The following is a 16,950-nucleotide window of genomic DNA, read 5'->3' as shown; positions in this document are numbered from 1 at the left end:
TATAAAAATTTTAACAATGCCAATGAAACAAACAATTTTGTTAGCCATCAGAAAATATTTATTTCAAAATGTCAAAGCTTCTTTAATCTTCATCCAGAAGATTTCTTTTCCTAAATCGTCAGTAGGATATTCGATATACGTCTCTGACTGAATAAGCTCTAACATAAGAATCGGCAAATCTTTTGATACTATTCGTTCGTACAAAATCATGAACAAAACGTTCTCGCCCTCTTTTGCATATATACTTTCCATTCTTGCCATGTTGAATTCAAACTTGCACCAATGCGATTTTAAGAAGTTTTCAGACACCACAACTACAGTTTTATTACTTTTATGAATTTCATTTGTAATATTGTTTGCAATACCTTTTCCTGGTTGAAAATCGCGTTTATGAAGACAATTATTTTCAAGTTGTTCTATCATTGCTCCTTGTACAAATGCTTGATCTGTGTCTGCATACCATACAAATGTAGCGTACATGAAATCGCACAAACTATCGGTATGTAATAGCTGGTAACCTCTCTGCTTTGCCATATAATATACGTACCGCAGTTTCCAACGGAATCTATATCCAAAACCAAAGGCAACAATTGTCAGAAATATCATCATACAAATTGATATTGCCATTATCAAGTATCCAAAGTTGGAGCAATCTTTCAGTAGTATTCGATAGACAATATCACCATGTTTCAAAGAAATTTTTGATCCATCATTTTTTGAACACTCATAGGTACTCAAATTTTGCATTATTACATTCGTTGTTGCCATCCATTTTATGACCTCGATACTTTCACAATTACACAAAATGGAATTACCACGCAAGTAAACTGTTAAATTTATTTGTTGATTTATTTTGTCCAGGGTATTTAGCGTACATGGTTCTGAGTACCGAATCTGATTAAATGACAACTCTAACAGCCTAAGTTTTCGCAAATGTTTAAAGGCAAGTGATACGTTAGACAGTAAGTTGTTATTTAAATAAAGAAATTCCAGGGAATTTTGTGATTGGAAAAAGAGTGAAGGTATTAAACTTATTCTAATTTGGCTTAGGTCTAAAACCTTCACTTTAGCCAAGCTCGCCAAAATTTTCCCTTCTTTGTCTTCCGGTATGATAAAACCTAGTAGATTGTTGTGTAATACCAACGTTTCGATATTTATCTTATCAATAAAGAAAATTTTGGATACATTTGAACAGGAATTTTAAAAAAAAAAAAGTCTGCATGTTTCAGTTTTGTTGAATTCAAAATCGGTCCTATCCACGGTGTTACAAAGTTTTCACTGAAATCGACATATTCTAAGTTGTTTTCAAGCAAAGTCGTTCTGGGAACAGAAAACCTTATCAAAGATCTAATAATTAACAATTTTTTTATGTTTTTTGGTAACGGTATGTGAACGCCTTCCAAGTTACCTTTATTAAAACTGAGACCTGGGTACACTTGGCGTTTTACTACCTTTTCTTCTGAAAATAAATGCGTTGCATACAAATTTGAAATGATTAACGTCGTGATCGAAAGGAATTTTGTTTCAATCAAATAAGGTGCAAACGAGAAGCAATTGTCTGCAGCCGAAATTACTCTCAAGGTTGTTGGCAGCTGCGGTAGGGCCCCAGTTTCAACAAACTGAATGCGATTGCTGTCAATTTCAAACTCTTCCAATGAAGTATGAAGTGGATCGATCAAATATCGAGGAAGCTCTGTGTTGAAATTAAATGTCTTATGTATCTTGTTTAAGAACTTTTATCGAGGTAAACTGCAGGTCTTAGAAGACATCAAATGTGCCATTATAATTAAGATATATATTATATGACAAATCAAGTATTCTCAAGTTTTTTAAATGGCTAACAGTTCCTGGCTACATATGCGTTCAAGGGCATCCAGTTATTTCAATTTGTTCTAAATTAGGTGTGCATTTAAAGACGTTTGATTTGAGTATCTGCAAAGAACAGTTTCCTGTAGAGTACGAACTTGTAACGATTTCAAATGTGTCAAATTTGAAGTTTTTCACCCAAATGTTCATCGTCAACGCCATCTATAATCAACGTTTCGAGGTTCGAAAGATCTGGAAGTGTTGGGTAGCTCTGCCCGGCAGTATAAAATCCTAAGTTGGTCTCTATGTTTAAACTCCTTAAACTGATTAACGGTCGAAAGCTCTCAACTCTAAAAATGACATTTTTATAAAATGTTATATAAAGGTCTGAAAATTCCAACGATGTTAGAACTGTCATATTTGTGATGCAAATTTTTGGTCATTCCCTCCGCGGGTCTCGAACTCCTACCGCTGTTACATCTATGGCAATACCGCCTGCACTAAGTCCAGCGCCCTAGACCACTCGGCCAGCTAGGTTTTATAAACATATAGCTTTCGCTGACCTGGTCATTCCTCCTCGTAGGGCTGTAACTTAGTACACGATGTATGGTAGTACGGGACAGTTCATTTTGATGTTATTATGTAGGATAGAGGATCAAATTAATAATGCATGTCACAACAAATCAATATTATACAAACGTCTCAAAATGTGAGGACTCTATTCGCTACACTGCTCATTTCCCAAAGATGTTAGAACTGTCAAATTTGCGATGCAAATTTTTGGTCGTTCCCTCGAACTCGTACCGCTGTGACATGTTTGGCAACACCGCCTGCACCAAGTCCAGTGTCCTAGACCACTATATATATATAAGCATTAGCTTACTGTAATGACGTCATAATGATCCCACAATATTACATTAAGCAAACACTGCTGAAAAACAGTATGATTACATTATGTAAAAAAGATACTTAATATCATTTACACTTACTTTTGAATTTGCGTCTTAAAGAAACCATTTATAATCTGTCCAAGGTATAGCGTTTCCTAGACTAGGACTTTTACTCTTCAATACAACCCTAACTTGTGACTGCTTGCTTGTCACCTGTAACTTTCAAAATACTAATTGAATCATTGAAACGGATTTTTGTTAAAGTTTGCAAAATTGTTCCTGTACAATTTAAACTTTTAAATGAAATAAATATCTTATAATACAGAAAACGGTCATTTATCGGATATTTCAGAATAATAAATCTTGCAATTTGAGAGTAAGATAACTTCTGTTTTTGTTTCACTATTTTACTGTATTGCGGCAAAACATCTCAATACTCAATAATGATAGTGCTATTACGCCCTTAGATTACGTCATTAGATTTCGTCATTATGCCTTTACACCATTTGATGGTTTGGAAGATATGTAAATCTTAGTCAAAAATCAAACATATCAAGCTAGTTATTAGCTACTTGTAGTAGCAAACAAAGATCAAACATAATAGATGAAATAAAATATACATATTTAAAATAAAAGAGAACTATTGAAAGAAAGATCACTCCTGCCGAGAACGTTACAAAGGTTGACTCGTACACAAAAAAGTTCTTCGGTGAATTTCAAAATTGTGTTTCTTCAATTTTCACTTTTATTAAGTTATCCAAAAAAAAGTGAAAAAAAAACTTATTAGATTCGCTTCAAATGGACAGTGAAATTTACAGGTTTTTTTTTAATTTGAAGAATATCGACGTGAATAATTTACATAAATCATTGATTTGATCGTAGCATGACTTATATTGCAATTAGTAACTGCATTGATTTGGAAGTAGGGTAAAATTTAGCATATCTTTATAAGATCAATTGATTGATTGCACTCGATGCACCTGGACTATGCTCCGAGTTACTCATTTACTTTTTTTTTACTTAGTATGTATCATTTTGGTTAAATGTCCCGTAATATCTTCAAAATCATTATCATTGGTTTGACCAGGTCAGCGTTCAAATCTCCTTTGTCAAACTAGATTTATGCAATAAACGTCAAAATTCAAGGAACAGTTTTCTCTTGTGGAAAAGATAGAATTTTTTTTTGCTACAATATTTCATTACGGATAAACCAAATGTATTAAATTAGTAGCAGCTAACGCATTAAGCATCACTTTTTCACAAAATTCGTATAAATACTTCCATATGTCACGTGTATGTTAACTTCTTTGGGAAGTCCAAAAACTTCTTTATGAATTCTACTTCCTCGCTAACACAGACGTCTGCAAATTAAAAAATTTACTCCATAAACCATCGTCACTGTCTCCATCCCCATTCTCCACTGTCCCCATCCCCATTCACCATAGTATCTATTTGATCCTCAGACTTATAACCGCTTCCTAATTAGTAATGTACCACTCCGCCAGTTAAATGGCTTTATAGGCTCTGCTATACAGATTGTGAAAAAGACAAATTTCCGGAGTTTCTGGTGTAACAGTTATGTACCAATTTGCTTAGAGGGTGGGTTTAACAAAATGTGTGGTCGAGGTGTGAAACTTTGAAATAGTGAATTATCCTCTTCGCAGAATACACTTGAAATCACAGTCATCATATTTTTTTTTTTGAAATACAAAAGAAAAAAAATATTTTCCAGTTGGATAAGGAAGTACATGAACGTTACATAGTATACCTCTTTTAATTCCTTAAATTTAATTCTATGCTGCAGTCGGCATAAACAAACTTAAAATTTTTATGAGGTTTTTTTTATTATTATTTTTTTTTTATGCAATGGTTAGGTATTCGGCTTCATTCAACTCGAAGTGTCTTACTTTGCTTTATATGCTGTTAAGGAGTTTTTCTTGTCAAAATGTGTTTTTTTTTTAATAAAGAAAAAACATCAGAAACTAAATTAATGTAGAATAAGATTGAAAAATCATTTGTCTAAAAATACACTTCACATAAAAAGGAATTTTTCAAAATTTCCATCCCTAATTTATGTCTCTTTACATTAACTAGAATTTAACAGCTTTGAACTTACCAAAATATTTTACTAATCCAATATAATGTAATCTTTAAAACTATTTCTGCTATCAAGTTAAGGAAATTGTTGGACGAAAGTAGGCGAACGTTATCAAAGTATCATTTATCTATCCACTAAGAGTCGATTTATTTTATAAATCATGATATTGAAAACAAATAAGATGCCAGTTTCTTAAGGAAATTAGATATTTCCCGATAACTATCGAGTGTACTCAAGGCTCAAGCAAACAACATTTCTAACAGCTGTAAAAGAAATAAAACAAACAATGATTCACGAAATAATCTACTATTTCTTAAAGAAAAAACGATAGTCGCCACTACATTTTGATTTATTGATATGTTTTTTTTTATTAAAAATTGTCTGTTTTATAACCAAACAAATACTGTTTAAAACAGGATAAAAGTGGTATTGATTCCGGAATCAACTCCGGATTATAACAATTTTGGCAATTAATTAAGGCTAAGTTTGTAACAAATGCCTATAGTACACATGTGAAGATTGTGTTTCATGTTTACTCGGTACTACATGGATGAACTTCCGAACGTCCATTTAAGCCAATCAAAATCCCCGTTGTTTCATCTTGATAGATTTTCTAATTCTAATTATTGCATTTTAAACCATATTTCTAAATTTAAAAATATTTATGTTGTTGGTTGTAATTCATTGACAGTTGTTTTGATCGGATATACTTATATATATATGGGTACTTGATAAAAATGAAAGTGAATTGAGATAATTAAAATGTCTCAATTAATAAGATTGTTTACACAGACGTTTTTAATAAACGTAACAGTTCTTAAAACAAAAATTAAAATGTTGATGGATAATAAAAAGTTATTTTCACTGAAATGCCTATTGCCAAATTTTCTATACAAAGTCATGGGGAAATGTGGAACCCTTCAAACACCTTTAGGAAACACATGAGAGATCATTAGATTATTAGATCTTGAAAACAATGGGTAGTTTAAAGTTTAAAAAAATATATTGCATTTTTCCGTATTAGCCCGTGTATTAACGCGAGACTTCCATATCAAACCAAAACCTGCTCGAGGATTGATATGCAATAGTTGATATTGAACAATGTTATGTGATGATATCACATTTTGAAATCACTACAAAAAAATTCAAAACTATTTTTTTAAGTCTTAATTTTTAATTTAAATCTTTATTTAAAAACAAATCATTTACTTTTTTATCGATGATGTTACCATTGGTTCGATGACGGACTGATATCGGTAAAATTGACAATAACCAGTTAACAACCCGAGTCTAATATCGGGTTGCAACTTCCTACATTATTAAAAGGGCAAAAACGTCAAATTGCTTCTAAATATATGACAATGATAATTAAAAATGATGTTTTATCGGCCTCTTAAAATTTGAATAGGTAGAATTAACGCATTTCTATATTATCATTTTATATAAACGCTGATTATTCCACATGTGAGTTTTGTCGTAAAATGCAGTAAAAAAATTAACATTGAAATAACGAAATTGGTCCACTTTGTCAATTTTCCATAATTTTTTACTCTGTAAAATTCCTTGTGACCAAGTCTATCATCATTTAAGGGGCAAATTACTTGTAAATATTATATGTAGTACTATAGCTGAAAATCATGCAAAAGGTGATTCATGGGTAAAAAGTCTACGTATTTCAATTTTTGATATTTTGTTTGAATAGCCGTTAGTCAACAGAAATTTACATTCAGTTCTTCATATAACCAGTGTTCTCAGGAGATAAAAAATATATAGAATGCACTGTAGGAAATTAAGGGATGTAACTCTGTAAATGACTCTCAAATACAATAGAATCTATTGAAATTTCAATGTTAAATATCTCCTAATAGCAGGCAGATTTGAATAAATAATTACATATTTCATAGTATAGACCAATAAATCAACTTAATTACAAAAATAAAAATATGTAGCCTTTTTGGGGTGTATCAGCTTTTTCAGATTTTGCAGGATTCTTACAGAGACTGTTACTTATTAGAATACGTCAATTATGACAAAAGACAATTACAGTTGATGCTAATACAAATAATTAAGTGTAAGTGTTCGTAAGTCATTATATCAAATTAGATTGAAAGTAGAAAATTCACATCGTCAGTGCATCTTTTATCTTCATCCAAAAGATTTCAGTTCCTAAGTCGTCGGTAGGATATTCAATATACGTCTCTGAGTGGATAAGTTCTAGCATCAGAAGAGGAAAGTCCTTTGTTGGAATATTTTCGTACAGTATCAGAAACAAAATGTTGTTTCCATCTCTCGAATAAATGCTTTCCATCCTTGCCATGTTAAACTCAAACATGCACCAGTAGGAACTTAAAAAATTCTTCGACATAACAACTACAGTTTTGTTACTTTTATGAATTGCATTTGCAATATTCTCTGCAATATCCTGACCTGGTAGGAAGTCGCGTTTATGCAGACAGAGTTTGAAACCGAATTTCTTTTCTAGTTCTTCTAGCATCTCTCCATGTACAAAATTTTCATCATTGTCTGCATACGATATAAATGCGTCATAGAGGAAATCGTCCATATTGTCAATCTTAAGCGAATGGTAGCTTCTGTATTTTTGCTTTGTCATATAAAACAAGTAACGTAACTTCCAACGGTACCTGTAGATAATACCAGCAGCAATAATGATAAAGAATAGCAAGAGACAAATCGACATAGCCACAATCAAGTTACTGAAATGAGAGCAATCCTTAAGAAGTTTCTGATAGATGGTTGAAATATGCTTCAAACATATTTTCGATCCGTCACTTTTGAAACATTCATACTTATTTAAATCTCCAAATTTAACGTCAGTCAAAGACATCCATTTCATGAATTTAATACTGTCACATTCGCATATGACTGGATTTCCAATCAAGTTAATTGTTAAGTTGCCATTAGAATTTATGTGATCGAGTATCTGCAGTGTATTAGGCGACAGGTATCTTATCTGGTTAAATGACAAATCTAAAAACTGAAGTTTGTGCATGTGTTTTAAGGCAAATGTCACATTAGACAGAAGATTATAGCTCAAGTCTAGATATTGTATAGAAGTTTGCGATTGGAAAAACGGGCCCGGAATCGAGCCTATTCTATTTTGGCTAAGATTCAATACCTTAAGTTTAGACAAACCCTTTAAAATCCTCCCGTCTTTATCCTCCGGAATGATAAAACCAAGGAGATTATTATTTAAAAGTAAAGTTTCAATATTGGTCATATTACTAAAGAAAACATAAGACACATTTGAACAGTAGTTTTGTGAAAAATCTGCATATTTTATTTTACCTACATTAAGTAGTGGCCCTATCCACGGATTAACGAGGTTTTCACTAAAATCAACAAGCTCTAAATTGTTTTCTAAAAAGGTTGTTTTCGGAACAAAAAAGCGCAAAGTTGATCGATTTATATAAATCTTTTTAAGGTATTTTGGTATAGGAATATGCACATTAATCTCATGGCCCGTATTTGTGGTGAAGGAGGACAAAACCTCCCGTTTATTGATCTTTCCGGTATCAAAGTCATGAGTTGCGTACAAATTAGAAATATTTAATGTTCTGATAGTAAGATACCGTGCTTCAAACAGATATGGCGAACTAGAAAAGCTGTTATCTGCTGCAGATATCCGTACTAATGTCTTTGGCAGGTTTGGAAGAGCACCTGTTGTGACAATCTGTATCCTGTTGCTGTCAATTTCAAGTTCCTCTAAATAAGTGTTTTTTAACGGTTCTACCAGTTTGAGCGGGACTTCTGTATTGAGATGAAATGTTTCATGTATCTTGTTTAATTTAAGAACTTTAATTGAAGTGTTTTGCAGATCATGAATCGCATCTATTACACCATTAAACTTTAGGAATATGTTGAAAGATAGATTAAGATGCGTCAGTTGTGATAAATTACTAAATGTTCCAGCTGGAATCCTTCTGAGGAGGCATCCAGTCATTTCAATATTTTCCAAATTTGTCGTATATTCAAACAATTGATGATCTACCTCTTTTAAATCACATCTTCCTGAAATGTTCGACATTTTAAAAGATTTTAAGTTTCTTAGAGGCATAAGTTTACGTCCAAGCATTTTATCATTCACGCCATCTAAAACTAACGTTTCAAGTTTTGTAAGTTCCGAAAAGTCTGGATATGTTTGACCCGCAGTATAAAATCCTACATTGTTTTCTATATTTAGATGTTTTAAATTTATCAAAGGCCGAAAACTATTACTCCCAAAGGCATTTTCTTTATATCTTAGCATGTTCCTGTTTAGTTTTAATGACTGGAGCTCTTCTAACCCAATAAAAGATCCATTAAGTACAACTGAAATGTTATTGTACGAGAGGTCGATCCATTGCAAATATGTACAATTCTGAAATATGTCTTCTGGAATTGAGGATATCAAATTATGGCTTAGATCTATCTGGACAATATCGCTGTCAATCAAGGGAATAGAACGGATTTTTTTTCCGGAGCAATTTGCAATTTTGGTGCCGGCCGTTTTATTTAAAAAGTTACAGAAACATCGTTCATCAAATGAACACTTTTCTGCTGAGAGCAACAGGTTGTTTTGCTCTTCTCCTGTGATTGTGTCTTCATGAATGGAACGTTTGAAGATGTTATGCGAAGTGGCTGATGTGACAATGAGTAAACTGAAGAGTTTAAACATGACACATATACTGGAATACATTCTGAAAGAAACAGAAATCATTTTCAATTGAAGATTAAACAGCTTGATTAAATGAGTTCCAAAAGTAATAGTATAAAATCTATTCTAAGAAAAACATGCTTGCTATTAAAATTGATATTTGATATTACGCTAGCGTAATAAAATATAGCATAGAAATTTAGAATGTGATGTGCTTTTAATCTTTTGTAAGAACATTTGTTTGTCGTATAAACCGTGTCTGACCACTAACACAGCATTTTCGGTTTATTCCATGGTTTTTCGAACGCTGGTATTTGTTTATTTACGATCATTTCCTGACAAAATGTAGGTGACGTAAATAGATTACTGTGAAGTAAATGACCGTTTAGTTAAAATAAATAGCAATATGATAAATCGGTGATAAAATGATTAACCTTCAAACGGTTCTTGTCTCTATTGTTTTATCAATCATTCTTAAAAATCAAATTAAATCAAAGTATTTTTTTCTCATTTTTGTCCACATCAAATCGGTCAATTTGGGTACCGTAAAACCTGAATAAGGCACGGTGGTATAGCGTGAAGAAAAAAAATAGCAAGTTATGTTGACCTCTTATGTTAAGGTCCATAAAAATCACAAAATATAAAGTTTGGTTGCAAAAGATGGTTTGTAAATTCTGAATAATTTGTTTGTTTGTTTGAACTATCAAATAAAATAGTTGAAAGTAAAGCAAACATCGTTAACCCTTTAGTTAATTTTTAAAACCTTTTTTTAATTTGTTGTGCGTTTCGCATAATTAGCCGTGAATTTTCTTCTATCGATAAATTGTCCTCTGTGCCTTTGTTTGTAGAACACATCTTGTAAAGAGTGTTTAGTATAACAAAGTTAAACAAAGCAAAATTGCATTCTTGGTAAAAATAGTAAACAAATCTTCAAAATAAAAGTCAAACACATGAAAAATTAAAGTTTCCGAAAACAAAAAGAATTGAAAATTATTACAGAAGCATGCAATTTTAGGCAGTCGATTTCTATTTAATTTTATTTGGCATTGTGTTCAAGCTATACAACGGAAAGGGTAAATAATGTTTATCGCAAATAACTGACGTAACTCTTGTTCCTCGATCAAACGGCATTAAATTAAATGATTTCGTTGATGTCCAAGTTTAAAATTGATGATAAGCGATTGAGCCATTATTACTAAGTTAACAAGCGTTATACATAGAAGTATTGAACTGTAGTAACAGATGACTTCAGGATTCTCCCTTATAGACATGATTCAAACAAGTGTATAGCATATTGAAATTTGCAATATTAAAATGATTGGAATTTTTGTACGCAGTAATATCAATTATAGACATGTGACGATGTATTTAAGTTTTGTAATTTTCACCAATTAGTTATTAAACAAGTAACACTTCTATGAACAATAATTTCCGCTACATTAATATATGCTAAACCATAAAAATATAAATTCCCGCCTATACATGAATGCTTCAATTTGTAGAGATGATACAGTAATGATTTTATAGTATTTCATTCTCAGCATTGCAAATATATTGAAGTGTACACATATGAGTTCATGAAAATCAATACAATAATAAAGGTCGAATTCTTACCCTTTTAATGGCATTAGCTAACAGTTGAATATGTGAATGCGTTTAAGGAGCGAATCCAATACAATATTGTTTTCCGGCTTTCTCAATTTAGGACGAAAAGTTGATTATCAGGTTTTTGTTTGATTAAGTACTTGACGTGTGGTCAAGTAGACAAAAATATTTCCTCAACTTAAAACTGTACACTTGAACATTGATCGTACAAGTACAGTTTCAGAAACATACAACTTTCCCACGGAACACGTGAGTGATTAATTATAGTAAGTGATTGAGCATTAACCAATTCTGCGACATGAAGTTCTGAAGGCTCATAGACAGAACTCTTTCGAAGAAGCTTTTTTTTTTGTCACAGGTTATAACACTCTACGTTAGTTCAAGTCCGGTATTGAACCTTTCTATGCATTTGGCAGGGTTTTCTACTGATGACAAATACTGGCCATTCAAATTCTTTGTTGACAAAAATGTAATTTCTCACGAATTTGTTAGCAAAACGTTTGTACGGAGTGTATTACAACTGTTTAAATATGGAGATAATTGCATTCCAGACTATTATTGATAGGGCTACTTTGATTTTCGTTTAGACATGCTGTAGATCCAGAGACCGTCATCTCTGTGTTCTTAAAGGTTATTTGTGAAGTCCTTTGATTTACACTATTCTATACTTTATGGGAAGACATATACATTTTTTGCGTCTCATTTACATTTTTTTTTTTTTTTTATTTTTCTATTTATCCTGATCACATATTTTCATATCAGTTTCATTTTATAATGTACTTTAATGTGATACATTATACTTTTTACAGTAATATAATTTCTCTCAAAGATGAGATATTTTAAGAATAAATGCAGATATATTTTTTTCATTTTTCATTGGTATGTTTTATACTGGAATATTCGGTATAATAATTAAAGTACTTAAGACAAAGTTATAATTATAGATTAAATATATGGATATAAAATATAAATATACAGAATATATTTTTGAAATTTATCATTGACAAATATATTTTTTATTTGCGAAATTCTGAATTGTTATCGAGCAAAATTTTTATTTTAACCTCACCTCAACTACGGAACTACTTTTATATGGTATCCCAATATACTAAAAGCATGCATATAATTTGCAATCCCCGTTTGGACAAATGTTGATTTCATATCATAAAAATAATATATTGTTGTCTTTTTATTCTGGTGTTTTTTAATTAAAATATAATTGTTTTCCTTTGCTGGTTTGATTATAGGATATAAACGACTTTTGGGCGGATTACGCTGCAACAAGATCCGCTTCACATTAAACCTATATATGCCCTTGTTTTTTTGTTTTTTTTTTGACACAATATTCAGCCTCTATTTATGTCCGACAAAATTACCAGAACAGTAAAGCACGGATGATTTAATAATGCATATTTTATGAAGCTGAAGTTAAATGCTTTCGGATTTATATCATTCTTTCACTAAAAAATTGTTTCACGATACGTTGAAATGACTTGGATGTCGTTGGCGGCAATGCATGTACTCTTTTAATCCCATTTCTATTTCAATTTTTCAACTATCAAAACATTTTTTGAGGCCAAGTATAAAACTTTTTTTTTATTCGCCGTCCACCTTAACTGGAATAATGAATTTGAATTATATAGTACAAAGGCAAAAAATCCATAACCGACCGGGAGGAACAAGTCATACAAGGTTGAAAGCTTTTCAATGTATAATCGGAAGTAATCGTCCCCAAGTGTTTCATAGCGACTAAAATTGTGATGATTTCCAATTTCAGGTAGGTTCACCTAAAAGTGACCCAAACGGTAGAGGCAGGTTTCTCGACGATGCACCGGAAAGTAATTGCTCCTGTCACATTTCTAGTACATTGCCTGTCAAAACTACATGGATCGCCTGTAATTAAACAATATAGCATGCAAATTGTAAAAATGCTATAACAAAATACTAAATGTTTATGTGTTTTGCTAGAAATTTAGACAAATATAACGAGAAAAAGTATGGTGAATATGTCAAAAAGACAAAACCCTCAACTGGATGAAAATTTCAGCCTAAGGTCACCCATTAGTTTTCAATGAACGACGAGGAAACTCTCACACCACAGGGGAAGCTGCAGCTGCCCCCAAAATTTTATTATAAACAAAAACAGCGAAGGAGATACCACCATATACTATGTATACATAATATTTGTTTATTAACAACGTTGTATACTTTACCTAGAAGATCAGAACAAACACATTGTTTGCATGAAATTAATAATTACATGATGTGGTAAATAAAATCATGGGTTAAATACAAGTCAAACTGCACCATTTAATGATTTGGGAAGGAAGTATTTATAACAGTCACGTCAGTTTACAGACAAGCCTTATTTTGAAAGGGGTATATGAAAAATTGTGGAGTTTTCATTTCTTAAATAGATTCAATACACTTCAAGGGTAACGCATGCATTCTTTATATTTTTCTGATACAGAATTATAAAGAAAAAAAAACATTCTTATTCGTTTCCTTTAGATTTCATCGAATGTCATCGTAAATTTGAAGGCGTCAATTTAATAATTGCTTGTCTTATTTATTTTTTTTTTAGACATTCTAAATGTTATATGTAATTTTTATATTTGTATTAGAATGGGAATAACTATATTGTATGTAAACATTTTGATTAGATGATCGATAATACATGTACTTATACCTTTCCAGTCAATTCAAACTGACACTGTCATATCCACGATCGACTCCTCCAAATCTTTGAAAACAAAAACAAAACAAAAAAAATATAAAATTTTCTCCTGAATTATTCAACTAGATTTTAAAATGCATCGCTATATTTTTCAAAAGAAAGAAATAGGAAAACTATCACTCTTAACCAAACTATCTCAGTTCTATCATTTGTATAAAAAAAGTGTTTCTGAGGTACATCATGTTGAATACTGTACTCGGCAATAAAAATGTAAAAGTAAAACAAAATATCTTTAGTAAATACAAGTCTGTTGACAATAGAAATATAAAGCACTACATGTATCCAGACAGTCTTGAAGCAACGTATCCGATAAGAAAATAAGTGCTTCTGCTGTTCTGAACATTATTATATTACAATCTGAAAATGATAATACCACATTATTACATCAGAAGAAACCAAGAAGGCAGATCTTGAAAGTGAAGAATTAAAAGAATTTTAGCTACATTTGGCAAATTTTAGCGAATTTAGCACAACTTAGCTAGTTTGAGCATAATATCGCTAAATTTAGCACATTTTCAACTAAAGTAAAGTTTGCAAAATTTAACAAATTTTTACAAAATTTGGCAAATTTTCCACTGAAAATAACAATATCATACAAATACATCAAACAGATCAAGAAGGCAGGTCTTAAAAGTGGAGTATTACACAAAAACTATCGGGTTCTACACCGCTTATATTAGTATATGTTATATATGTCAAATCATTGTCACTGTAAGAATCAGATTAGACTTTATTTAAAGGCCTGACACAAATGAAGTCAAGACAAAAACATGTATGGGGTCTAAATCAATCAATAATAATAATACAAAGAATATGTGGTTTTTTTTAAATAAGGAGGTAGACCTAGGGTAACAAACACAACTCTTAAAAATCATTGGAACGTTTGTACATTTGTATGCAGCATTTTACATCCATCTTAAGTAAGCATCTAATTAACTTGGATTGATTTTATTCTGCTTCAAACAAAAGCTTGATAGGGCAAATCAATAAATACCAATCCAAAGAAAACTGTGAAAGTACTTTAATTCTTGGATACCAATTGTCGTTGATAAGGGAAGAACCACAAGTTCATGGATTCGTGAATTCGTGAATTCGTGTTGTTTTTTTTTTTTTTTTTTTTTTTTTTTTTTTTTTTTTTTTTTTTTTTGTTTCCAGTATACTTTGATTTTTTTTTGTTTCCAGTATACTCATCAAAGGAAATCTCATTTTCGTTTGAAAGCAGATTTCGTGGTTTTGTCTACCCGCGAAAACTACGAAAATTGGTACCCCAAGAATAATAGTACTTTCACAGTATGTGGTTTTTGAATTAAGATATAGATTACTCATTAGTCTGTTTCGTTTTATAATCTGTCCGGAAAATATCATGTAACCAAACTCGTGTATGTATTCTCCAATGTCTTTTTATCTACAAACCAATACCATTGTGCAATGAATATCTGGCTTCTATGTGAAATTACACGTTGTATATTTATTTCATCGTCAAATCTTAATCAGCTAGAAACTTGTTTAACTTTGTTTAATGGCTTATTTGCTTTGTAGCTATTTTTCTTTCATCTTTTTAATGGCCCTTTTCACAATGTTCCATTGCTGCAATTTGTTGTTTAGTAGCAATACAGCTTATTTTTTTTATTATGTTGCTTTATAGGTCAATATGATGAAAAGTATAATTACTTATTCAAATCTTTCTGCTCATAGGCGATAATCCACATAAAAAAATATAATAGTTTCTATTGCATTTTAGTGTCATTGGCATAGTCATCTCCCTTAATTTTAATTCTACAGTACATTCTATATAATTTTTCTATTTCCTAAGAACAGGAATTATATGGAAAGGCACATGTTAATTTCTCTCTACAATAACATTTTAAACAAAATATCCAAAATGAAAATAAGTAGGCTTTCAAATCATGAATCACATCTTGCATGATTCTTATCTGGAGTGTTTTTTAAGCAACAGGATTAAAACACACTTTATATAACTTTATTCCGTGAGAAGATACATCTTATAGGATTTACATAATCAAATAAAAGGTAGTATATTACACATGATATCACTTTATACATTTGATATACTATATCAAATACTACACCAATTATGTGGAGGATGACAAAATAGTACTTCATCTATAAATATGAACTTTGAACTTTCTCTGCCTGATATAAATATTTTCCGAAGTTGTTCAGTTCTTTAACACTACGTACTGGCAACAACTGAATAAACTTGGTTCCTCTAATGATATGACTTAAGGGGGTAGACCTATGGTAAGGGACATAACTCTCACAAATCATTGGAACGTTTGTATTCAGCATTTTACATCAATCTTGTGTAAGCACCAAAATAACTTGGACTAATTTCATTCTGTTTCAAAGGAAAGCTTGACAGGCTTTAGTGAAATTGAATATAATACAAACATATCACTCATTCCTAGATACGTCCCTTACTCTTGGACTACCTCCATAGTATATTTAAAACAAATAGATCATAAATTTATATTTTGAACGTAAGAATGAAATGATATTCATTTTAAGACTACAGGCGTTCATGTTTCTTTGTCATCTCGAATAATTTTTATTTGTAAACAAATATAGGCATACATCTTTCTATATCATCGCAAATAATTTTATATGACAAAATATGGCGTTGTTAAATGACTTTCATGTAAAAATACGATTTCATCGGTACTCATAAAATGTATGACATAGTGTATAATAGATTGCATTCAAACCTTTTGATTCTAATTTTTAACTACAATTGATTTTACACGAACATATAAAAACATTTCAACGTGTGTAATACAAGTAAGTCAACTTATTATCCAAACGGAATTTATGAACTTAGGACACGTTAGCATAGGTCGTTGATCATATGTTCAAAAATTTGATAAAAACAAAAGTTTGCACGGCTTTAAAATATAGGAAACTTTGTGCTTTCGTGATAAATATTTTAACAATGCTCATCATTGAGAGGACTACGGTCTTGCAGCCTGTCTTGCACAAAGTAATAAAGCTTTTAACTTCAGAAGCTTATATTTTAAAGTTTGATTGTAGATAAGTTACTAATATGGTCACTTCTCTTATACAGATGCGATTGAGGTGCACTGTTTCGTACACAAAATTGACCCGGTCTAATTTGGTAAACTTAAAAATGAAAGGTGAAACT

At 31.2% G+C, this 16,950-nt stretch overlaps 2 protein-coding genes across 2 annotated transcripts; both read right to left on the bottom strand.

Moving 5' to 3' along the window:
- Positions 1-20: 20 nt before the first annotated feature.
- Positions 21-2,703, bottom strand: LOC148613826 (toll-like receptor 4). Its single transcript, XM_088586507.1, has 4 exons — positions 2,690-2,703; positions 2,005-2,156; positions 1,409-1,459; positions 21-1,199 (listed from the first exon to the last, which is right to left on the bottom strand). The coding sequence occupies exons 1-4, from the start codon at positions 2,701-2,703 to the stop codon at positions 64-66; spliced, it is 1,353 nt and encodes a 450-aa protein (XP_088442633.1). The 3' UTR covers positions 21-63.
- Positions 2,704-4,460: 1,757 nt separating this feature from the next.
- On the bottom strand, positions 4,461-11,193 carry LOC148613825 (toll-like receptor 4). Its single transcript, XM_088587469.1, has 2 exons — positions 11,063-11,193; positions 4,461-9,491 (listed from the first exon to the last, which is right to left on the bottom strand). The coding sequence occupies exons 1-2, from the start codon at positions 11,074-11,076 to the stop codon at positions 6,914-6,916; spliced, it is 2,592 nt and encodes an 863-aa protein (XP_088443595.1). The 5' UTR covers positions 11,077-11,193; the 3' UTR covers positions 4,461-6,913.
- Positions 11,194-16,950: the final 5,757 nt, after the last annotated feature.

Source organism: Perna viridis, chromosome 6 (assembly GCF_037379345.1).
Source record: "Perna viridis isolate PV_CMFRI_1.1 ecotype Kerala chromosome 6, ASM3737934v1, whole genome shotgun sequence".
NCBI lineage: Eukaryota > Metazoa > Mollusca > Bivalvia > Mytilida > Mytilidae > Perna > Perna viridis.
Note: the sequence above shows the minus strand (reverse complement) of the source record. Positions and strands in the feature narration are given on the sequence as shown.